We start from the raw sequence: 26,002 nt of genomic DNA, 5'->3' as shown, positions 1-26,002 counted from the left end.
ACCCCAATCCATGTGTCATCCGTATACTTCATCAGCGATGATTTTGTTTTCTTCCAGATCATTGATAAAAATGTTGAATAGCAAAGGTCCAGGAACCAATCCCTGCATGACCCATTAGAAACATATCGACTCGATGATTTCCCATTTATAGTTACATTTTAAGACCTGTTTTTAAGCCATTTAATATGTACCATGTTGATTTTGCATTACTCAACTTCTTAATCAGTGTCGTGTGGTACCAAGTCAAATGTCTTACAGAAGTCTTAAATATATTACATCAGCACTATTGCCTTTATCAACTAAACTTGTCATAAAAAAAAGCCACCCAAAAATCAGGCTAGTTTGAGATGTTTTCCATAAACAAGTTCCAACAGCCAATTTGTTTTAGCAACTAATTACACAGAATTGTCTGATTCTTTTTCTTTAAAATGGACACAAGCCACTTTTTTTTTTTTTTTTACTCTCCCATGATTCTTGTGCTGTTTGTCAACTAAACTCCTACCTCCAGTGTAAACACTAAACAGATCCAAGTTGTTGCCTTGTTATGGCCTTTTGGGGACAAATATACCCTTTTTATTCCACTTGTCTGAAGTCTCCATGTTTACAGCTAGCATTGAAGAGCCAATCCATTGCTCACTGAAACCAGTGAGAATCTTTCCATTGACTTCAGTGGCTATCAGATCTGATGGCCCTATGTCTGATGTTCTAATGGAGAATACTTTTTTCAAATGTTTGCACACAGGGTCAAAGCTGACACACACTGGAGAACCATTAGGAAAGTGCCTCAAGGTTGTATAGGCTTGCCTAGCAGCACCATGCACTTATGAAATAAATTATGGCAGTAGAAAGAAAGTGGGTATGCAAGTATACTGCTTTTATAGGCACAACATATATCTAGCTCAACCACCTTGAGTTTTCCTTTCATGTCTGAATGAAAAATGAAAACTTTAGGACATGAATTGTCTGTTTCAGCAGCAGGTAAATTAGGACGCTGTATGGTAGTTTTAAAACAATTCCTTCCCATCCTACCTTTGTCTTTAGGACAGGCACCAGAACGGAGAGCAGACATCAGTCAGAAATATATGGAAGATAGCACTTACTGTTATGCTTGATACTGACTAATATATTTATTAGAACACAAGCCGCATCAGCAGCAGTAATCTTCGTCCTAAGGCAAAAGGATAACTGCAGTCCACCAGGAAAACAGATATACTGAAAGCACAGTATTGGCCAGCACTTTAGAGTGTTGTACGATGTATCTTTCTCCTCTAACCTCAGGGCCACCTCTCCAAACGCCCTAGGAAAAAAACAACTGAACAAAAGTATAATCTCCAAGAGTCCTCATCTAAGCTTCTGTTTACCTACATGCATGATTCAGATGCTTGGAGTTCAGTCATGATTTGCATGTTCTGTGTTTTATATTTTTTTTTAAAGGAATTAGACAAAGAAAAACATCTACATCCAAAGCCCTGAAAGGACGGAGTCTTTTTTAAGAATGGAAAAACACGCATTTTCCATCAGTTCTTTATTTATAATGTAGGCTGAAGCAATCATTACAATGTAGAAGGGAGACCCACAGTTACAGCAATTATTTATACCAGTTTAGAACAAAAAGCTGCACAAGGAGAGGTCAACTCTCAGTACAAACTAGCAACTAAACCACAATAATTTACCATTAGAAACTTTTTATTTTTTAGCTGTGACACTGCTTTTACAATATGCAAAAACACAAACAATAGAACTATCCAAAGTGTTTTGTCACATTCTTTCTACATTGAATTTGGCAACATTTTATATTACATTTACCGAGATTATACTTACGTTTAAGAACTAAACAAGTGAAAAGCTGTACTTCGGTACAGTTACATCCATTTATTTCAAAGGTTTAAATAACACTTTTAACTATTGAGATTATTTCCTAACAGTTTTTGTTTAAGCAAAAACCGCCTCAAAGCATCATTTGCACAATGCATCAGCTACTTTATCAAGATTGGTGGGCTCCACCCCAGGCACTACTGTTTGTTATATTCGGTAATAAGGAGCTTGTTTTTCAAAGAAAGGAAGGTTTCCTATGTTCTAAGAATCATGCCTTTTTGCTTTAAAGCCATAATATAAAAATGTTAAGCAACCACAGCAGTGTAAATATTATATAGAACAGAGTGACTATTCAGTTACAAGAAGGCTCACATCCAATGCAGTTATGTATTAAAGCATAAGAGGTTATGTAGGCAAGACAAAAGCCAACAGAAATCTGCAGTGTTTGGTGGAAACTAGCCCCTTACATTTTATTTGGTGTATTTTAACAGTCACAAACATACAAACCTGGTACCTATCTCACTTTTGGGGTTGATGAAGACAGGCAGGTTGTGCCCTTTTGGACTGTTTGAACAGAACACTTGCGGCACTCCCAAGTCCTGCACATTTCTGTTGGCTTCAGGAGATGGGTACTGCAGTAATAACTTAATTTTACTTTAAGAAAAAAATCCATCTCATCTATAATTCTATCAATAACATTCCAAAAATACATTGCCTAGAATACAAAAAAGAGAACAGAGTGGTCAGTCTTGGAGAAGTGACATTAAATACAAATCTTTCTCCCACCCCCCTATTTTTCAGTATTTAGTAAAAGCCAATCAACTGCCATTTAAAAGACGGTAAGAAAAACAAGCCCCTGAATTGGAAAAGAAATATATTTGCAATTTACTAGATCTTAAGCTGGTGACTGCAGTCAAATCATTAAGTGTTTTCTCAAAATATTCGGGCTTTTCAGGGTGCCCAGCCTGCTGGGCTCAGTCACTAAAAGGCATTTTGATATATCGAAGAACTCCCTGCTATCATTTTTAAAACGTTTTCACATTTGTAACTGCCTTAAGCCTCTTGAACTTGTTTGTATTCGATGAAAGGATGAGCGGAATGGAAAGTGATGGAGGACATCTAAGCCTACACAGTTCAGGTGGCATGCATGTGATTGAAAGTTGTTGCTGTGCAGTCTAGAAGAAATATGGGGAAAAAAACTAAAGTCTTTAAACACGCTACAGAAACAAACACCGCAATCCAATATGGCTTATTCGGATGCACTTACTGTGAAGCTACTAGCACTTAATCCTACTAGGCTACTCTTGTGCAACAGCATCTGCTATTTTGATGGCATTTCCCTCCCCCCCATTATCCCCCAATACTCTACCAGTTGCAGGTTTCTTTCTTGCATTATATTGCTTTTATCATCAATTGTTATTCCTGCTTTTCAAACAAAACAAACAAATAAAATCATTATACTTAAATGAGTATCTATTCCTTACTGGTTCGTTTATACACAGAAGTATCATTTCTTTTAAATCTCACTATTACAAGGTGCTCTACAAAAGCCTGCAAAAAAGCCAAATGCAGTAAATCTCTTTGCCAGAGTTAACTACTTAACTTTTTTTTCCTCCTGCGTATTTAAAACTTTACAAAGAGTTATACAAAAGTTAAATGGGATTTGGCACCTTCAGAAAAAATTAAAAGGGGGTCTTAGATCCAAAATGTGCAGAAACAAAATCACTGATATTTACAAATTAAAACACTAGTGAAAATGTCTGTTACTATGCGTTTTCATCTCCTTTTCCCATTTATAGTACCTCAAAACTGTCTATTACTGAGTTTCCTACAAAATTGTTTGATTATAGATTGGAATGGATAGAGACAAATAAGGTTTCATCACAGTTCATTCTCACTGACTAGAACTCTGGCAGCAATCTCCTGTCTACAAAATACGAGGTGCCGAGCGATCATTTGTGGTAGTTTTCTTCAGTTTGACACCACGGCGAATGGCGTTCAGCATGTCTTCACCTTGCAGGGCATCTCCAGGGCTCAGGTCTCCTGGGTCACACTTTGGCTGGCATGGGGGCGCAAGGGTGCTTGAGCTATCCCTTTCGCTTTCTTCTCCCTCACTTTCAGGGACTGCTTGTCTCTGCTCATCTGGGGTATTCAGCTTCTGGCTTGGTGGTGGAGGGTTGACAGATGCTTGTCCACTCCACAAGGAAGAGGGCATACTGGTGACTCCTTGCCCACCGTCGCCTGCTGATTCAGACTCAGGACTCTGCTCAGCACATTCTTCTGCCCCACCCAGGATGCCTGGCAGTCCCCCTAGTACATCTGGTACTGTTGGCGTTTTGACAGGAATTACTGGAGTTTTGATTGGAATAGGGCCCCCCCCTATGGTACCTCGTCTGACCGAAGGTTTGGTGGAAGGGGTCCGTCTGATGGTTGCTACACCGGGTGTAACTATTACAGGTCCAAGCGTTGTTGGCAGGCCTGCAGTGGAAGCAGGACGCTTGGCCTGAAACATTCTGCGGTAGGACTGGCTGATATCACTGTTTCTTGGAATGGTTGAGGATTTGTCAAATTCTTGTTGTTCCGTCTCCTGATCGGCACTCACGGAGAAATAATCATAATCTGAAACTGATGCCAAAGGATACTGTTAGAAACAAGCTGGAGCAAACAGCTGTATTAGGTTAGTGAGTCTAAAGTAAGTGTATAACAATACTAAGTTTGAAGTCAATACAGTAACTCCTCACTTAACACTGTAGTTATGTTTCTGAAAAAGGCGACTTTAAGCGAAACAATGTTAAGTGAATCCAATTTCCCCATAAGAATTCATTTAAATGGGGGGGGTTAGGTTCTAGGGAAATTTTTTTCACCAGACAAGACGACTATATATATATATAAATGGTGTGTGTGTGTGTGTATATATATACACACACACGCACAGTATAAGTTTTAAACAAACAGTTTAATACTGGTACACAGCAATGATGATTGTGAAGCTTGGTTGAGGTGGTGAAGTCTGAGGGTGGGATATTTCCCAGGGAACATCTTACTGCTAAATGATGAAGTAGCAATTGGCTGAGCCCTCAAGGGTTAACTCGTTGTTAATGTAGCCTCACAATCTACAAGGCAGCACGAATGGAGGGAGGGGAGACAGCATGGCAGAGGGAGAGGGAGAGGGAGAGGGAGAGGGTGAGTGAGTGAGTGTGTGTGTGTGTGTGTGTGTGTGTGTGTGTGTGTGTGTGTCCTTTAAAGTATGCTGACCCCACTCTTAAGTACACTGCCTTCTTAAGTAGATCAACAAGCTGAAACGGGCCAGGAAGTTCCCTCCCCCCTGAGCCCTCTCGTGTGTCCCCCCTGCTCTGCGGAAGATGGGGTCAGCGGGGTGCAGGAGCAGGGGGGAGGGGGACACCCTGACATTAGCCCCCCCTCCCTCCCCACACAGCAAGCAGGAGGCTCTGGAGAGCAGCTCCAAGGCAGAGAGCAGGGGCAGCACATGGCAGTGGGGGGAGGGACAGCTGAACTGCCGGCAATGATAGCCTGCTGGGCAGCTGCCGCACAGGGAACTTAGGGGAGCAGGGAGCTGATAGGGGGGCTGCCAGTCCACGCTGGTTCCAAGCCTGCACCAGCTAGCTGCAACGGGCTGCTCTTCCAGCAAGCAATGGACAAAGCAGGCGGCTGCCAAACGATGTTATAAGGGAGCATTGCACAACTTTAAACGAGCATGTTCCCTAATTGATCAGCAATGTAACAACGAAACAACGTTAACCAGGACGGCTTTAAGTGAGGAGTTACTGTATCTATTAATATTTGCAGAAGACACTTTACCAGCATGTGCACGCACCCAAAAGGTGAACAAGCCTAAGATACCATGGCCACAGCTTTCAAACCTAGGTGTCTAAAGTTAAGCACCTAAGTGGCCTGATTTTAGAGAGGATAAGCACCTACATCTCTCACTGAAGTTAATGAGAATTATGGGTGCTCAGCACCTCTGAAAAAATCAGATAACTTATTCAGGTGTCTAAAAAATTTGGGTGCCAACCATAGAGAACCCAAGTTTTAAAACCACTCACTACTCTGTCCTGTTAGCCACGTCCCAATATTTTTAATTCATCAGTGATGATGGAAGTGCAGTCCTGATCTAAAAGGCCATTCTAAAAATTGCATTGTGGAGGTGCACATCTGCTGTGTCTCAATGATTTCTCCATCAGATATGTTCGACTTAGGAGTAAAAATATTTTCTAATGGCCAGCCCTTCAAACTCAGCCTAAGCTCTGAGTGTTAAGCCTCCTTCTCACAGACTAGAAGTTAGAGGTTATGGCAAATTAGGCCTTCAGTTATAACTATCCAACCCTTATAACCTTTAATGGGCTTGCATAGGTGTAACGGATTCAAAATTAGTAAACAATTTTAGTGGTGCACAAAGAATAAATCCGGCTCACTCCCTCTTGGCTGGGTTGTCTCTTCTGAAGCTGAACTAAAAATAAATCGTGAATGCAATTTGTCACGTATCCCCAAATAAACTTTCAGAAAATCTATTTTTCAGTTAAAGTTACTACAATTTCCACCTATGTTCAAAAAAGCTCACAGAATGAACTAGTCAGCTACTGAGCAAAGTTCATGGATTTGCCATTGGACAATACAGGACCACCCAAAAGGCTACACAGTCAGTGAGACAAATCCATTAGCAGTGAGAAGTCAGGGGCTGTGATGGCCTTTGTTTTGAATGGTCAAGAAGTGCAGCAGCTTAGATCCGTATACCTTGTGACGGGATAGTGTCCTCCGAACAGCACGGTGTGGTGGTCTGAGTGCTGTAGCCACTGGAGCATTGCAAGGAATCTCTGCTGCTTCTCTGGGTGTCCAGCTGCAGACCTCTCGTCAGAGCCAGAGCTAGCTCCTCGCATGCTTCTATCTCCTCTCCCTGCTAGTTACACACAGGAAAGCAGCGCGTTAGATCTATGTATGATTCCGCTGGGGCATTATTTCCGAGACCACACCAAGTTTGGTCCTGTCACTGTTGTATCCTTTCCCACCTCAACCTGAATCACCACCACAACCCAACAGGATTATTTCTAAATATTCACTATTAAAAAAAGAAAAAGGAAAGGAGAGAGAAATAGGTGTTTCTTCTTACATCATAGTTCCAAAGTGCCAACATACTGAACTGTGTATCCTTCGGCATTCATAAATATGTAACTATGGAGACTATGCCCATGCCTTAACCATTTTGTCTTTATAAAAAGAGTTATGACCACAGAAATCATTAAACTAAAATGTTTGCAAGAGCTAACAAATACATGCCCTGTGCACAGAGCTCCATAGTAAAAATTAGAGCATCACCCTTGTGGTAGCTGACACAGTCATACTCCGAGGTCTCTGGGCCTCCTCAGTGGGCAGAGATGGTCCACTTGGGGCTCCTCCATTAGGGTCTGGTTCACGTTTATCTTTGCGGCGTTGCAAGGTGTTCACCATAGGCTGATCATATGGACCTGGTTTAGCCCAATCCTAGGAAAACGTTTCCATTAGTAAACATATGGTCTATGCAGAAATACAACCATTCTTATTATAGAACAATACCAACATAGCAGCAGAGTAGGTATCAAATGTAGGTGCAATACTCAAAAAAAGTGAAATAAAATACTTAATTCTCAGGATATATATGAAGAAGTTCATGATATAAACCCATCTCTTCTAATCCTCCTTTAAACAAGGTACCTAAAATACCTTAATTCTCTCCAGGTAAAACTCAGTTGCATTTAAAACCTAAATTTTCAGAAACACAGAGGCAAAATTTATGTCATTACCACAAATGAGCAATTGCAATGCATGTGCAAATGGCCAGCTAGCCATCTAAAAATTCATATGCATGGGCAATAGCAGAAAGTGCACACATCACATTATGGTTGCAGTGTTCTGAAAATTCGGTCTTAAACAGATCTAAATACCACATTAAAAGTGTGCATTTATTCTGAGTGTTTTCTTTTAAAGCTACTTATTAGCTGAAATCTAGGTTTTAGTTAGAGCTCTATTGAGGAGGGCTAACTTCACTTTGCATACTGATGATGCTGAATCCCCGAAGAAGGCAACTTTTCAAGCTATTGGGAATATATGCACTTATGGCTCTCTTAAGCAGTGAAAATTCTGAGGGTACATAGAAACTATAGAGCATGCACCAGGAAAGGTGTTAAGCAGAGAAATTTGGTGGGACTGCAAATTCACTGATGACCAGAATCAGAGGTGCTGCTTACCAAATGATAATGCTCAACTGATTGTAAAGAGGTCTTCTCTCATCTGTACATGAAGTCCTTTCTCCCTTTTCCATAAGTGAACTGCCAGAACCTGAAGACTACACGGCCCATTTCTGGTAGCAGCCTGGCTGCTAATCAGCCTCTTCTCTACCCTCTTGAAGTCAATGGAGGACTCATGGAAGATACCCAAGCCCAGAGATGGTCATTACCATCCTCCATAAAGGGCTTTCGGAGAGAGGTAGAGCTACAGACTCCAAGTTTCAGAGGGTGGGGTAGAACTGGAAGCCTATATGTAGCATTCTACAGCTGCAATAAGTATCCCAAGTCTGGATTTAATTTATAAAAAGTCCCATTTAAAAAAGCTGCAATCTTGTAACAAAAATCCATAGCCAGCCAAGAACTTCACAGCTGTCTGTATGATGCACACCATGGCTACTTGGAGCTTCAAGGGGACAGAACTCAGATTGTCCTGGTCCAAAAACACAGGCCTATTCCTCCTGTTTGAGCTAAATGAGAATCTCTGAAAGCTCTGGGCACTATTGGGCCTATGACACAATGAAACAGTTCTGATTCCATCCACTAAAAGACAGGGGTATTCTCTAGTAGTTCTTTACAATAGTTAAATGCAACATATGTACATTGTTAATCAATTTAAAAAACATCTACTCAGTGAACTAGATGCCAACCCTACATTTGCCTCTTCAGGCATAAGTTCGGTGGGGTGCTAAGCAACTTGTGGAAGTCTTACCACCTGCTGAACAGAGCCTAGAGTGCCCACAAAGGAACAACCCCCCCCCATCCCCCTTTCTAAGGCCAACCCTATTTTTAAAGGCAAGTATTTTACAAACCTTAGACTATTCATGGTCATGCAGAAATATTGGTTTAGTTCTTTGTACCTTTATAATCGGATTGTGGTAAATATTCAGCATTTAAACTCCACTTTAGAATGGTACTAAACAGAGCAGATCAACTGGTAATTAAGTGGGATTTGAAAGGCAAGGACCGCAGTGAGTATCGAAATGCATGGAGAGGAGAGCATTGCTGCAACAAAAGAAACACAAACCTTCCAGCTAGGGATCTTAGATGATGATAACATGCTTGGCCCAATGGTGTAATAATGACCGCGTTCTGGAAGGAGGGTTGAGGAAGCCCGAGTCCATGGGCGGGAGACAGGCGGGAAATGAGGGAAAGGACCTGCACCAACTGAAGCTAGGTATGGGTCACTTGATAAACTACAGTGATAAAACCCATTAGACAACTGGAAACAAAAAACAAACAAACAAAAAATAAATTAATATAAACAAGATGAGTATGGAAATATACGGTGACTGATGTGCTCTGGGCAGAAAGTCTCTTAATTTCACAGCAAAAAAATTGAGAACTGCTACAAATTAACAGCTAATTAAAAAAAGGATCTAATGTTTGCTCCTGAAGTGTGCCTGCTTGAAAATTGTTATTTGAATTAACAAATTTCAGAGGACAATCCAGAAATCTTTTTTTTTTTTTTTTTGGACTAAGCAGCTTTGCCTGGTCTCCCCTGGAGATGGTATTTTGAAAAAAAAGAGACTCAACAATTTACTGATGATGCAGCTCTGGATATGGAAACTAAACATTTCCAAAGCTGAAAATGTTCATGTCAGCTTTATCATATGCAATAAAACAGAGAGGGGAAAGTGTGCAGCCTCTGAAAATGATATGTACCAGCAGCATAATGACAAGGGAGGGAAGGAAAAATGGCTGGATGAGAATGGATACTGACATCACTGGCTCCCCTAAATTTAGGGTTTATCCAAAATTTATTCTAGCATGGTGGGGTTTTTTTTTTGCATACCTGGGTTTCTCAGAGATTAATGCATAATACAATAATTTGGAGAAAACACATGGACAGTGAAACCTGAACAAGAGGCCACTCATATTAAGCAACTGCTCTCTGCAGACAACTTCCCACAGTGCCCCCAAGCAGAGAGTGCAGTATGGCTGCACCTGTGTTAGAAAAACTCTTAAGCCACCAATTTGTAGGTCCCCGGACTGGTAGTTTAGACAAGTTTCACTGTAGTTTACTCATGTATTCATTCGTTGAGGGAGTGTATAACAGTTCTTTTTCTCATCTTCACAGGGAAGGGTCTTAGCTCCATGTCCCATGCATGCTGTTATTCAATGGCTGGGCTTGGCTAATGAGCCAGAAGATTTGTATGTCTGAGATGAAATTTTTCACCTTATCTGTGGAGGCCCAAGCCCCCATGGTGGAGCCTGAGCTGACTGAGGTGGGGGAACTGCACTCGCTCACTGACTGGCAGGTTTCAGAAGCTTCTGAAGAGGCAGAGCTGGACGAATTCTGCAGCGTGAACAGCACCACAACGCAAGGAAAGGAAAAAACAAGCCACCAACAAAGGAAAACAAAGAGCACGCACAAACAGACGGACAAACACAGAAGAAGGGGAAGGATGAGAAAAGCAGAGGGTTAGGGGTTAAATCAATCATTAAATACTGCTCAAAGCCATCACTAGTGATCAGTAACTGTACAGAAGAAACTAATTCCTTAATGCAAGGACAGATGGACCTCTTGGTTCTCTCACCCCCACTGCTTTCTGTGCCACTGCACCTCCAGGGCCAGATGCCCTCAGGTGCTGAGGGCCCTCCTATATAGTCAGTGGAAATTGAGGGAACTCAGCTTATGGGCCCTATATGCATTTAACTATTTAATATCAAAGGCAGATTATATCATGAGCTCAGTTTCCTACTGGAAGCTGTCTAGACTCAACATGTGCCTGCAAAATGGCAAACACCCCTTGTGCAAACAACTTCTGGTTTTTGCAGATGCAAATGTGCGTATGCAAAGCTTGATTGCGTTTGGACATTAGAGAACAGCATACAGTCTGACTTTCCCTCTTTGGAACCCTTCCCTGTGAGACCAGGTTGACTATGAAATCCCCTCACAATTATGAACATACCTATTGGGTGACCTTAAAGTTCAATTCACCCCTTTAACTATTTCATCACGGTCAATATTTTGTTAAAGCCTGGAATGACCGTGGTTACCCTTCAATGAGTGCACTCGCTACAAATCTAAAAATCACCTCTTGTATGAAAGAGATTAAAGCTAACACAACACTAACATAGCAATCTAAACAGTGCTTTGCACAGCAACAAATGCCATTTTTCAGGGTTATATTTTGTTCTACGTAGCCTGCTACCTTGTCCGTTAGATGACGACTCTTGGTGTCAGGGATTGTTCTTCAATAACCTTTCTTGGTTAGTATGGCTTAGGGGCATTCCATCGAATATATACAGTATTTTGGGCCATTGTACCATGTTTTTATATTAGATGGCACTTTCCAGCTTTCGACCTATACAAGAGCCATATCCATTTCAATCTGTCGGCATCCTCATTTTGCTATATTTTCAATTCATGTACTGTGTTGCTTCTTAAAAACAAACAAAAAACTTTTGTCACCATACCAAGGAAGACAAAATCTTACTGACGGGCCTGATCCAGAGCCTACTGAAACCAATGGGAGTCTTTCCACTGACTTCAGCTGGGTCAGGCTGACAGTGACTTGAGATCACTCCTTTGGATTTTTTCCACGGGCAGCAGAAAGTCTCTGCAGTGACTTCTGACGGTCTGTGGTCAATAACACAACCCAACTGGATTTTTTTAAAGCTGAAGAAACTCAGGACAAGCTAATACTTGATGGTGGCTCACAGAGATTTATAGTTCCTGGGGGACCCCTACTAAATCTCACACGTGGTCCGTTGGGTGACTGGGTCAATTCTGAAATGAAGTGACAACAAACTGATATTTTATAAATCATTAACAAAGGAAGAGCTCCTGACATGACCAAAATGATGCTTGGTCCAGTCAGTTAATGTCTTCCAAGCCCGTTTCTTACCCAAGGAAAGCTAGTTTATCCACACACCAGAACTTTCTGCTAGCCAATGAATGTAGTACTTTATTGAATGCTTTCTGAATAGCTAGGTATCAAAGGATATCCTGTATTTTAGCCTGTATGATCTTTTAGACAGAGGCTGCATCTTCATCTGTAATTGGGAAGCACTCAACACACTTGGGGCGCTATAGTCATAATAATTTCTGCAGACTGCCATATAAATAACAACTGATGAACTCCAACAATTAGTTAAGCATAACAGATCTCCAGGCCCTTGTACCCAGGTGTTCCTACTAGTTTACCTAACACATGTAGTAAAGGTTCCTGATCCATATATTTTAAGTTGGTATTAAAAACAAACACACACTGACTGTCAGTGAAACTGTTACTAATTTCAGTCAGGTTTTTTTTTTTTTTTTTTTTAAAAAAAAAGGATTTGTAGAGTTATCTGCACTTCATAATTTATGGAGAAAGAAGGACTTTTTTCCAGAAATATTTCCACTCTGAACTATACTAACTTCTTCCTTACTATCTGATGCAACAGGATCTCCTCATCAGTGGATTCCCATCAGCTTCCTGATTTGTACATGCAAAAGCAAGTTAAAACAAATCTGCCACATATTTCTGACCTAGTTTCCCTTTTTAGAGATTACCCATTTTCCTTTGTCATCTCTAGAAAGATATTTTAAGAATCCTTTATTGTTAGTCAAACTGTCTTCTGCAATTTGAGATCAGAATTTATTTTGCTCTAGTTGTCCTTTCAACTTGCTTTGTCTGCTTCTTTATTTACTTTTCTAATACCATTACCTAGTTTTCATCCTCACTGGGTTGTTTTAAAAGCTTTTTTGATTTTTTGTGACTTGTGCCTTTACAATGGCTTTTGCTGTCCTTTTGTCATGATTAGATTTAAACCAGAATTAATTCCATGTGCAGTCTCTCCAACTGTGTAATTACTGTCCACTTTCCTGCAGTACATTTCTTATATTATTATAAACAAGGCATTTTCATGTTCACTCAAAGTCAAAAGACATCATTTTATTATTACCCTGATAAGTCAAATATAATTATTAGGGGTGTCAAGAGATTAAACCACAATCACGATTAATTATGTGATGAAACAACAACAGAATACCATTTATTTTAGATCTTTTTGGATGTTTTCTACATTTTCAAATATATTGATTTCAAGTACAACACAGAATACAAAGTGTACAGTGCTCACTTTATATTTATTTTTATTACAAATATTGGCACTGTAAAAAACAACAAAAAATTATTTTTCAATTCACCTCATACAAGTACTGTAGTACAATCTCTTTACCATGAAAGTTGAACTTACAAATGTAGAATTATGTGCAAAACAAATCTGCATTCAAAAATAAAACAATATAAATCTTTAGAGCCTACAAGTTCACTCAGTCCTACTTCTTGGTCAGCCAATTACTCAGACAAACAAGGTTGGTTACAATTTGCAGGAGATAATGCTGCCTGCTTTTTGTTTACCCCGTCACGTGAACGTGAGAACAGGCATTCGCATGACACTGTTGTAGCTGGCATTGGAAGATATTTACGTGCCAGATGCACTAAAGATTCGTATGTCCCTTCATGCTGCAATCACCATTCCAGAGGACATGCTTCCAGGCTGATGACTGGTTCTGCTTGATAATGATCCAAAACAGAGTGGACTGACGCATGTTCATTTTCATCATCTGAGTCAGATGCCATCAGCAGAAGGTTGATTTTCTTTTTTGATGGTTTGGGTTCTGTAGTTTCCGAATCAGAGCGTTGCTCTTTTAAGACTTCTAAAAGCATGCTCCACACCTCGTCCCTCAGATTTTGGACGGCACTTCAGATTCTTAATCCTTGGGTCGAGTGCCATAGCTGTATTTAGAAATCTCACATTGATATCTTCGCGTTTTGTCAAATCCTCTGTGAAAGTGTACTTAAAACCAACCTGTGCTGGGTCATCATCTGAGACTGCTATGCCATGAAATATATGGCAGAATGCGGGTAAAACAGAGCAGGAGACACACAATTCTCACCCCAAGAAGTAGAGTCACAAATTTAATTGATGGATTATTTTTTTAACGAGCATCATCAGCATGGAAGCATGTCCTCTGGAACGGTGGCCGAAGCATGAAGGGGCATACGAATGTTTAGCATATCTGACATGTAAATAATGCCGGCTTTCAGGTGACATTGTAAATAAGAAGCAGACAGCAGTATCACCTGTCAATGTAAACAAACTTGTTTATCTTAGCGATTGGCTGAACAAGAAGCAAGACTGAGTGGACTTGTAGGCGCTGAAGTTTTACACTGTTTTGTTTTTGAGTGCAGTTATGTAACCAAAAAAAAAAAAATCTGCATTTGTAAGTTACACTTTCATGATAAAGAGATTGCACTACGGTACTTGTATTAGGTGAACTGAAAAATACTATTTCTTTTGTCTATAACTTTTACAGTGCAAATATTTGTAATAAAAATAATAATATAAAGTGAGCACTATACACTTTGTATGTTGCATCATATTAAAGAAGTTCTGTATTAAAATCACAAATGAATTTGATTCCCCATAGTTTAAATTCCAGGGTATTACTAATTAAGAGGTCTCTTGGTTTTTGGTACTGTTTCTCTCCCTCTATGTGTGAAACTTGCAAGCTGCTAATTGTGTTAGTACATTCTAAGACAGAGTCTATTCTCAAAGCAATTCACAGAGAGAGAGACTCAAAGCAATACTCTAACAACAGAAACAGCACCCAGAGACTCCCCACCCTTTTCTTGTATTAACAATTGTGATTAAAATAGAGATAGAGGATGTATGTGGATGGATGTTTGGTGTGGATAATAACTGAATGATCAGGGAGGTGCCAGCCTAAGAATCCAGTGTCCATCGGCTGAAGAAGGCGTCAAGTGGAAAAAACCAGAGGACCCCCCCGGAGGGCAGACTGGAATCCACCCAACAGCGTCAAGAATGGGAGAACCAAAGGACAAGATAACATCTTGGAGCCGTCAGGAATGTGCTATCTGCTGATTGATTCAGCAACAGCATGATGAAGCAATTCCCACAGACTGGCATAGGAAGAAATTCCTATAAAAATAGACTCTAAAAAGTGAGAACTTTGGGGTCTGATTCTGCAAACCAACTTCCAGGAGCATCAGATGAGCATCTGACAAGGCCCTGCTCCCTCCTCATGTCCAGGCCACCTGGCCAGTGGCTTGGCATGAGCAACTCTAAGGCTGGTAACTATGATAACAACCTTGCAGAACCTGTGTGTGTATGTTTGTATGAATGAATGTGTGAATAAATATGAGATTGAATGGAATGTTATAACTATAACTAACTGCTTACTATGATTCTTTCTGTATTCACAATAAATGTGGTATTTTGCCTTTTTCCCTTTAATAAGATCCTGCTGGTTCTTATTTTATTGGTATAACATTTTGGTGGAGAATTGCGAAAGGGGGAATATTGGTGTGCACACCGCCAGCTCTAGTGAGCTAGGCATTTCTATTAGGTTAACCAGACCTGCTGGCCTCCGGGAAGGTAGCAGGGGACCTGCTGGCCTCCGGGAAGGTAGCAGGGGACCTGCTGGCCTCCGGGAAGGTAGCAGGGGACCTGCTGGCCTCCGGGAAGGTAGCAGGGGACCTGCTGGCCTCCGGGAAGGTAGCAGGGGACCTGCTGGCCTCCGGGAAGGTAGCAGGGGACCTGCTGGCCTCCGGGAAGGTAGCAGGGGACCTGCTGGCCTCCGGGAAGGTAGCAGGGGACCTGCTGGCCTCCGGGAAGGTAGCAGGGGACCTGCTGGCCTCCGGAAAGGTAGCAGGGGACCTGCTGGCCTCCGGAAAGGTAGCAGGGGACCTGCTGGCCTCCGGAAAGGTAGCAGGGGACCTGCTGGCCTCCGGGAAGGTAGCAGGGGACCTGCTGGCCTCCGGGAAGGTAGCAGGGGACCTGCTGGCCTCCGGGAAGGTAGCAGGGGACCTGCTGGCCTCCGGGAAGGTAGCAGGGGACCTGCTGGCCTCCGGGAAGGTAGCAGGGGACCTGCTGGCCTCCGGGAAGGTAGCAGGGGACCTGCTGGCCTCCGGGAAGGTAGCAGGGGAAAAACGCATAGATTAAGCTATGATTTCAGAATCTAGGCTGTGTCACTTGCTAAGTAATACCAGCAGTGACAAAGAGATTGAAATATCCATGTTAAGATGTTTAAAAGAAAACAGGGTAAGCCAGTACCAGAGGGAGGAATGGAGTCAGATGGAACTCCAACCTCACCTTTTGTTAAAGAAATTACACCTTTTAAACAAATCCTTCAAAAATTTGGGCACAGTCCTTAGACTAAACAAGCCCTAGCTGATGTCTGCACTATTTCGGACCTAGAGGATAGATTGGCTCAGTATACCCTCATATACAAACCTTCTAGTGCTGCCAAAAGAAATGCAGCAGCAATTTGGTTGTTGTGGGAGGCATGTAAGGATTCTTCCCTCCGCTTGTCTTCATGTAAAGAGGAAAAGGCACAAACGGAAAAGGGAGCAGACAATTGGAAGGTGCTGGCTACAAATACCCAAAGCCAGCTGAAAATAGTGAAAGAGGCACTCCAGGAATACAAAAAGAGTGAAAAAGTTAACTCTGCAGAGGCTGGAGGGAGGCAGGTAAAGGGGGAGAAGGTCCTATGTACGGCACCCCCAGGCATAATTACAAAGAGAAAAGAGAGTAAAAAAAAAAAAAAGTTAAGTCTGCAGAGGCTGGAGGGAATTAAGCAGTTAAACTTTGTATTTCACCCAAACAACTTTTAACCGAAAATGTTAAAAAGGAAAAGTGTTAGAGAAAGAGCATTCTTGGTTTCTTTGCAGCCATTCTGAAAGAAAAATGGGCCCTTTTCCAAAGGAATGTCTGTAAATTAGCCAGGCAAAAATAAACTATCTGATTAAAATCATTTGACTGGAAAATTTAGTCAAATTTGCTAAAAGAACATAAGAGGGTTCTATTGGAACTTAACTGCCTCAAATGTATAAAGGGAATGTAAGATGTAAAAAACAGAGCAGTGTGGAAGGGATGTTAAGGAAAAGAAAATGTGTATGTATCTGTCTGTGTGTGTGTAAATATGTAAAGTTCTAAGGACCAGTTAGTTTTGTTTTTGTTTTAAATAATGCCACTAAAAATCCATTTGACTCTTTAATTCAAAGTTGCAAAACTGACAGACCTTTTTGCTAGACAGAGATAATTAGTGTTGTTTGGCTTTGGGATTTGGCATTTAACCCTTAAAAGGTAACTCAATGCTTTACAAAATTTAAAATGTTTTTAAGTTGTGGCTGCAGCAGGGCAGTCAAAATCAGGAGAATATAAAAAAAAATTTTTTGGATTCTTTTTGTTTGTTTGTTTTTTGTTTGTTTGTTTTTGTAACAAAATAGCAGATGAGAGTTGTAGTAAAAAAAAAAAATTAAAAAAAGACAGTGCCTCTCTGAAGCAACAGCAGGGGTGAGGTGCACAAAACAAAAAGAAGCAATGTTAGAAACAGTGAGTCTTAAAATGGCTCTGAGTAATCAGACTGTCACTTTGATAAAGGTACATGAAAGCTCTGTAAGCAAAAAAAAGAAATAGTGACACCTTATGTAAAAATGGATATGGATAATGTTATAGAAGTTAAACTATGGAAGGAATGTGCATTTGCCCCAGAACATGTGCAGGGTATATTGTAGAAGGGGCAAAAGAAATACAAACATACCATGCTACTTAATTAAAATGCTATTAAGGCTCCAAAGGGAGCCACAATAGGTTGGGTTTTCTTTTTCAGATTGCTGTGTGTTTTGGAACCAGAAGTTAAAAGTAATCAAAACTCTGGTGAAAGTTGATTGTGTCCCTTTTAAGATAGACTCTCTGAGCTGCTGATGGCTTTAAATCCAAAAGCAGGAAGTTTCTGTGAAAATGCAAATTACCTAAATGATAAAGGAAGGAAAGAACTAGCAGCACAAAGGAGCTGCAGATAAAGGACATACCTGGTCAGCAAACAAATTGTCTAAATAAAAGGCATGGGATAACAAGATAATTTTAATAAATTTAATGATAATAAGTATCCCTGTAACAACGTATAGTGTGTATGATTTTTGGAAAAATCCTTTAAGGTCGTATGGTAATGATGCTTCTCAGTTATTATCTGTAAATAAAACTTAAAGCTTAACACAGCTGGAAAAACATTATAAACTTAGTCTGCTATATAAGAAGGAAAACTCAGGGATTTAATGACTAAACAGTGGGATAATTTCCCCATAACCCTTAAAAGATAAAAACCATTGAAACCTGGCCTGCCTATAGAACAAAAACAGGAAAATGTGGGGGCAATTCCTCTGTTTTGCCTGCAATCAGCAAGGGTATTTGTAAAAGAAATATTTTAAGCAATAATCTGCCACCCCAAAAGGGGTAGAAACATATTCTTTTTGTCTTTCAGAAAATCAGGAAAAGCTGATGCCAGCTGAAAAGCAACCCAATACCATGAATCTACTGTCAAAATAGAAATTGTGTTCTGTGTTTTGTCTTGTGTTTTGTCTTGTTGCTAGCACTGTTGTGTGTTTAAAAAAAAAAAATACTGAAGACCTGCAGGAACTTAAAAATAAATTAAGCTTTCTGTCCCAGCTACAGGACAGCCTGATACAAAAACAAGTACATGCCAATGTAGACTTGGTCCAAATTGGTCTGGGTAACCTAAAAGGCCGATGGAATCTTTAGTAATGGCTTAATACTACCACATGGCTTATCCATAAGAAAAAAAAAATATTAGAAATAGGAAACTACACAGCCATAGCTATGGGATGCACTGAAATGCAGATACTTGCACTAGCTACTTTGGAACACAAAATATTCTGGGTCATATTGGGAAATATTAAGGGTTTGATGCATTTGTTAAAAAAGAAAGAGATCATTGTTTGACACTTATCAATATGAATGGATGCAATATGTTTCCAGTATTGTAAACTAGACTTGTTAATGGGAGAAATTGTTGTCAAAATTGCACACCAACAGTCCCTGGAGGCAAAGGTATTGAAGGTTAACCCACTCCCCATATTACACATGGGATCCTTCTGGCTACCCTGGACCTTGACCCAGTGGGCTGGGGAGGGAGGGAAGCTATTGGACACTAGAGGTTGTACTGAATGGACTCCTCAAAAGTGGGTGTGCCTCACCTTGCCTGTTGCCCCAGAACCTTGTAGTAAAGATACATCACTAGGATCATGTATGTGGCATGAATTGGAATCACAAACTCAAATTGCCTCACAGTACTTTCTCTTGAATAGGCTACATAGAAAGTGACACTGAAGATTATAAATCTTAGTGTCAAAAGGGGGATTATGTTGGATCATATTAAAGAAGTTCTGTATTAAAATCACAAAAATGAATTTGATTCCCCATAGTTTAAATTCCAGGGTATTACTAATTAAGAGGTCTCTTGGTTTTTGGTACTGTTTCTCTCCCTCTATGTGTGAAACCTGCAAGCTGCTAATTGTGTTAGTACATTCTAAGACAGAGTCTATTCTCAAAGCAATTCACAGAGAGAGAGACTCAAAGCAATACTCTAACAACAGAAACAGCACCCAGAGACTCCCCACCCTTTTCTTGTATTAACAATTGTGATTAAAATAGAGATAGAGGATGTATGTGGATGGATGCTTGGTGTGGATAATAACTGAATGATCAGGGAGGTGCCAGCCTAAGAATCCAGTGTCCATCGGCTGAAGAAGGCGTCAAGTGGAAATAACCAGAGGACCCCCCGGAGGGCAGACTGGAATCCACCCAACAGCCTCAAGAATGGGAGAACCAAAGAACAAGATAACATCTTGGAGCCGTCAGGAATGTGCTATCTGCTGATTGATTCAGCAACAGCATGATGAAGCAATTCCCATAGACTGGCATAGGAAGAAATTCCTATAAAAATAGACTCTAAAAAGTGAGAACTTTGGGGTCTGATTCTGCAAACCAACTTCCAGGAGCATCAGATGAGCATCTGACAAGGCCCTGCTCCCTCCTCATGTCCAGGCCACCTGGCCAGTGGCTTGGCATGAGCAACTCTAAGGCTGGTAACTATGATAACAACCTTGCAGAACCTGTGTGTGTATGTTCGTATGAATGAATGTGTGAATAAATATGAGATTGAATGGAATGTTATAACTATAACTAACTGCTTACTATGATTCTTTCTGTATTCACAATAAATGTGGTATTTTGCCTTTTTCCCTTTAATAAGATCCTGCTGGTTTTTATTTTATTGGTATAACATGTATTCTGTGTTGTAATTGAAATCAATATTGAAAATGTAGAAAAACATCCAAAAATATTTAATAAATTTCAATTGGTATTCTATTGTTATAAGTGCAATTAATCATGATTACTTCTTTTAATCGTGATTCATTTTTTTTAAATTGCATGCGTTAATTGTGATTAATTGACAACCCTAATAATTACCACATCAGTTGACCCTACATGCTCCCAAACCTGGGCCTCTCTATTGTACTAGGCTATGGTTAGCTTCAATAGGACCTCTGCCATGTAAAGTGTGCCCCAAAGAGATGTTACGTGCTGTCTCTACCAGCATATTCCCCTCCTTAGTTTTATGGAGTTCCCTCAAAACAAGACTTAGGCAATTCCAACCCCACTTGATATAAGTCTGGCCTTTTAAATAACTATCAACTACAAAAGACCAACCTGATCTGTGTTCTTTAATTGCTCAGTAATATCCAGCTATCACTTCAATATACTGAAAAGTAGTCTTCACTTTGCTGGATGTTCACTGATAGATTAGGTAGCTCTGTCTATCTGTTTGGTAAAGTCTGTATCCTTCTTGTTTATAACACTAGGTATCCCTCATTTTCAGCTAACTTAGTAAAAAAAAAACCACACCCTGATTTATTGTTAAACCACTAGTTATATACTTTTCTAAAACTATGGTTTACACTTTCTACCCATCTCCTACAGCCCTCGTGGAAGATACATGACCACGGAATTTATGCACGGTCCCTTTAAACAACGTGGTGTTAATACATGGAGCTCACAGAAATCACCAGAGCAGGTGCTCAGTCAATGCTGGATGTACAGCTTTTGATTTCCTTTTGTCATTCTAAAACTCCCTTTTCTGCTTCTCAAAATGTTACGGTTGGAAATGACATCTGGGTTTCAAAAGCAACATTTAGCAAACAGTACCTGCGCTTTCTTCCCATAGGAGCGTGGAAGCACAATACAAGAATGAAAGTCTGGCCGTTAGCTGGAGACTCACAACATGAAATATCCTGTACGTTAAACAGCCTTTTCATAAATTTCCTGTCACAAATTTATCAGCACAACATGCACATTTTAATTAGTGCTGCACATACAAAGCAAGCCACTTAAGCAAAAATGAAACTGCCAGGCAATGATCTGTTACCTTTCCCTCGAGGGAAAGGCACACATAACTTGGGACATGTTGAGTACATACTTATGCATCGTACCAAGATACTACAGTTGGCAAGTCAATGTAAAATAGCTGAATTCCCAGTTACTAATTTACTACCGCTATTCAGGAGCTACAGTGGTATTCGGGTTGCTTTGTGATTTCATACGTAGCTTCAGAAATGAACTAAAATAATACTTGGGCCAGATCCTCAACTGGTTTAAATCAGCACAGGTCCATTGGCTTCAATGAAGCTATGTCGACTTATACAGTGAGGATCTGTCCCCTTATTTAAGAAGATGCAAAGAGAATTTGTAGGAGATAGTGCTGATGCTTCCCTTCCCTAAATGACCTTAACAGAAAAAACTTTGCCTGCAAAAATACCTGCCAGTACCATACCGCAACTCACCACCCTTTTACCCAAATGTGCTGGATGTTTTATGGAAAGGTAAGGGGATACCGACAGGTTAAATCCATACATTTTAAAGTTAACTTTCTTACCTTTTTACTAATCCAATTTTCATTTTTGATCATTCATGTTGCATTTACTTTTTGCATTTCACTTGGCTTAGCCTTAGATCATCAAAACAGAGCAGTCAATTAAGGGTCTATATGCAGTTCCTAATCAATTTCACTTTCAGGATCTCATCCATGTGAAAAATGCTGCAATGTCTGAGCTGCAACACTGCAGAGGATATACTTATTTGAAAACAAAATGTTTTCATTAAAATAAAAAAATGGAAGTATTTGTGTTGACGTTCCATTTATGTGACTATATTCTGGACCTAAATTAACCTGAGAGCATTCTACTACATGTCCTACAGTTTTATTTCTAGTTATACTTATCAGATACTCAGCAAGAAACAAGGGACCTGATGCACCAGATGTACTGATGACAGATGTGTTTCTACTGATTGGATTCAAACTCTCCATTTCCTGCTTTAGCTGGAAAGTCATAGTTTTTAGTGCATACAAACTCACCTAGCTTTTACCAGATGAAAAAGATTAGATTTGTATTTATTAAACTAAAAACGCTTCATTAAAGAGGCGCTAAGGGCATCTCTTCTTCCAGTGACCTGTGGGCTACTAAGCAACAAACACAAATCTTAACAAAAGATGACAAAGACCTACTCAATGGGTATGTCTACACTTTGAGTTGGGGATATAATTCCCAGCTCAAGGAGACATATTCATGCAAGAGCTACGCCCCCAGCTTGAAGTACAGACATACCCCCAGTGTTGTGATGTTGAGCTCTGGGGTGGAATTTAGTATGTAAAATGGCAAAAAGCCTTAATTAGAGCACAGAAAAAAAATTGTATTTAAAGGGTTATTTGTAGTAACTATGCAAAATTCAGCTGCTGAAACCGAGATGCCAGTCAGCCACAGAAATCCCATTTGCATATTTCACCAAGGTTTTGTAGGATACAAACAAACAGGCCATAAACAGAACACAACTCAGTTTGACAGAGACATGTATAGAATGTACTGTCTGGTTTAAAAAGATCAGGAAAAAAGCAAGAGGTGAACTTCTAACCTCACTGATGTCAACAGCAAAACTCCCATTGGCTTAAGTGGCTGGGATTTCGCCCAACATCTTTAGGTTAATATGCATGTCTTATAAGTAGTATTATTTAAAAAGTTTACATTGTTTTAGTACTTCTGTCGGGTGCTGGATCGGCAGCCCTGGAGAATGAGGTTATCCATGGAGAAGGATACCACAAGTGGCAGAGCAACTCAGGGCCTGGCTACACTCAAAACTTCAAAGCGCTGTCATGGACGCTCTCCCGGCGCTTTGAAGAGAGCTCTCCCAGCGCTTCTGGTACTCCACCTGCTTTGGGAGTGGGCCATTTCTCAGAGGTCAAACAGGAATGAAGTCTTATGTGTATTTAGTCCTTGGCCTCTTTGCCAACACTATCAGCAAGGGCACCAGAGTTAATACGAATTATGAGGCTACTGTGGCATGGATATCTGACCACTGGGAAATTGAACTGAGATGACTTAACTCAACAGCCATTAGATGTTAACAACTTGCAGGCACTGCTGACCTAGATAGGGTCTGAACTAGTGAGCTGGGTGCGTGAAGTTCAAGTGGAAATTAATTGCCTCATTTAAAAGCGTTCAACTTGATTCCATGATACCCAAAAACCACGTGCTCCTTCCTCTAACTCCATACATTTTGTGTGCGCATTACCGTACACGACACACTCAGATTTGTATTTTTTCACTTGCACGTACCTGGTTAGGTGCTTCGGGTGGCATAGGGGATGGCGATTTGGACTGGAAAGCATCCTGGGATATGAATCCAGAATCATGGGATGACACGCTGGACAGTCTCATGGGCGCTTGCTGAGGCAGATTGGAGCTGCGATAGCGATAGTGTGAACTAGGTGAGTGAGAGTGAGAGCCACTCGACCGGGAATCACTACTGTTAACGCTGTTCAGACTGCTGTGAGAGACAAAAGGAAAAGAGAAAGGAAAGGGGAGAGGGAAAGACAAGAGGGAGGAATGGGAAGAGACCAATACAGTACAATTAACACTCTACAGGTCTAGCAACAGGCAGCATAAACCAGAAAAGAAATGTTGATCAATAATTGGTAAAAATCGTAAGAAGCTGCAAATATCCTGAGCGATCAGAGAGGGAAAATGGCGTTCTGCATTATTATGTGTTCTGCGCTCATTAGGGGCTGGACTCTGACACACTTACTCACTCTGAGTAGTAAGGGTAGCACAATCTGGCCCTAAGGAATTCATTTCCCTAGCTTGGGGAGACAGTAGAACACACTCTCTCTCACTCACTTTCACTCCCTGAGCTTTTACAGAGCTCCTGTCACCAAGCATGAACAGTCCATTACTGTCCCTATCTGATGGTCAGCAGAGAGAGTCTAGTTTAATATTACCGGCTCAGATATGTTAAATTCAATGTAATGGGCCACACTGTTAAGGTAGTGGCCAGTAACATGTCTGCAAAGTTTAAAGGCACATCCAATAGCCTGCATCTGACTGGACAAAGAGGGTCAGTAGGCAGACAAACAGATGCAGTTTTTGGAAATGGCTTTGAAAATGCGAACTTATCTTGAGTTCTCTAGATCTTCTACAGCAGGTTTCACTGTATAAAAGATTTCTGCTGGTAAACTGCAAACTGAAAGCACATAAAGTAAAGCTATACTGAGGGTATTTATCAAATGTCAGTGAGTACAGAGAGGGAAGAGACCTAAAGATCCCAGCTAGTAACTGTGAAAAAGGCATAAATATTACTGACTTCTGAATAATCCAAAAGAGACTGTTTTCAAAGTTCCAATAAATCTATGTTGCATTAATTATTTACCAGCCACATATGGGTGGTTTTCAAGAGTTTCCTCTTGCCTCTTAAGATAACTTACTAATGGCATTAGTAGCACTCCCCAATGTAAGTATAGGGAATAACTGCTCAGACTGGTAAACTCTCCCCAATGGTATAAAGGAAACAGAAAAGGTATCCACCCAGCTGTATGCTGATTCAACATGTATAACATAATTTTTCTATTTAAAAATTGCATGTAAAAGTGTGTGCTTGGGACAAAGATGGGGAGGGCTGTGTTGCTTGATCCAGACACACAAAAACTGCTGCTACATGATCTTATCACTTGAGAAAATAAAAAGCTGTCTAGGAATATACAATGTATTTTCAGCCATTTTCTTTTACAGTTTCAGGATATTGCATCTTTAAGCCTGTGTTCACTGCTGTACATATAAAATTATCCACTCTATATGTGTGTGTGTGTGTGTGTGTGTGTGTGTGTGTATATACACACACACACACACACACATATATACACACACATGTGCGTGTGTGTGTGTGTATGTATATATATGGTGGATAATTTTATATTATATATATATATATATATATATATATATATATATATGCGCATGCAGAGACAGCTAGATACATATATGAAGAAGTGCAATTTTGCTAGGTCTGCCATGCTATAGGCTGAATTCAGCTCACACAAAGGAGCTTACGATCCATTTGATTTGCAAGGTAAATCAAAAAGATAAGAGCATTAAAGGTTACAAAGGTATTAGAGCAGAATACACAATAGGTATTCATCCCCCTTTTTTTTTTTTTTTTTTTAAAGGGTGGGATAGTTAATTATTTAGACACCAAGGCACAGGGGCAACATGCTGATAAACTGTTTTACTGAAAGAAAACAGTTTTCCAGAGAAAGTAAAGACAAGATCCAACTATTCCAAAATACACTTTAGGACAGAATTAGACAGCATTAAACAGTCTTGTATTTCACAGTAAAGCATTTCCATTTAAAAGACTGAAAAAGTAATTAACTAGTACATTCTTCCCTTTCATACAATTTAAGCTAGTAGTGAATTACAGCTACTGCATGATCATTTCTTTATCTAAATCATCATAACATGATGTATTCATGATCAAAAAGGGCAACTATGAGTGAACAATTCAGAGCTTAGATTGGCTAATACGGTTTGCTCTTTCATCTGCAGTGCACTAAGCTGAACTGAATCAAACGTATCCTCAGCGGTCAGTCTCTTTGCATTCAGTTATTTAATAGTGCCCCTCATTTTTCATGTCCTGTCACACAGTTAAATGGATAATGACTAGTAGGGATTGATATCTCATTATTAAAACAAAATACAGGCACAAAT

The 26,002-nt window shown here is 40.2% G+C and overlaps 1 protein-coding gene across 5 annotated transcripts in view; it reads right to left on the bottom strand.

Moving 5' to 3' along the window:
- Nucleotides 1-1,510: 1,510 nt before the first annotated feature.
- Nucleotides 1,511-26,002, bottom strand: part of MTSS1 (MTSS I-BAR domain containing 1) — a 181,738-nt gene continuing 157,246 nt past the window's right edge. Inside the window, exons 10-15 of one of the 5 annotated variants that reach the window (XM_077809810.1) lie at nt 23,579-23,789; nt 10,270-10,389; nt 9,118-9,312; nt 7,147-7,311; nt 6,568-6,730; nt 1,511-4,440 (exon numbers count right to left, since the gene is read on the bottom strand). In XM_077809810.1, coding sequence (XP_077665936.1) covers nt 3,743-4,440; nt 6,568-6,730; nt 7,147-7,311; nt 9,118-9,312; nt 10,270-10,389; nt 23,579-23,789 — 1,552 coding nt within the window. In that variant the 3' untranslated portion in view covers nt 1,511-3,742. The remainder of the gene's footprint in view (nt 4,441-6,567; nt 6,731-7,146; nt 7,312-9,117; nt 9,313-10,269; nt 10,390-23,578; nt 23,790-26,002) is intronic. The other 4 variants (XM_077809805.1, XM_077809806.1, XM_077809807.1 and 1 more) reach the window with 4 other exon arrangements.

Source organism: Eretmochelys imbricata, chromosome 2 (assembly GCF_965152235.1).
Source record: "Eretmochelys imbricata isolate rEreImb1 chromosome 2, rEreImb1.hap1, whole genome shotgun sequence".
Taxonomy (NCBI): domain Eukaryota; kingdom Metazoa; phylum Chordata; order Testudines; family Cheloniidae; genus Eretmochelys; species Eretmochelys imbricata.
Note: the sequence above shows the minus strand (reverse complement) of the source record. Positions and strands in the feature narration are given on the sequence as shown.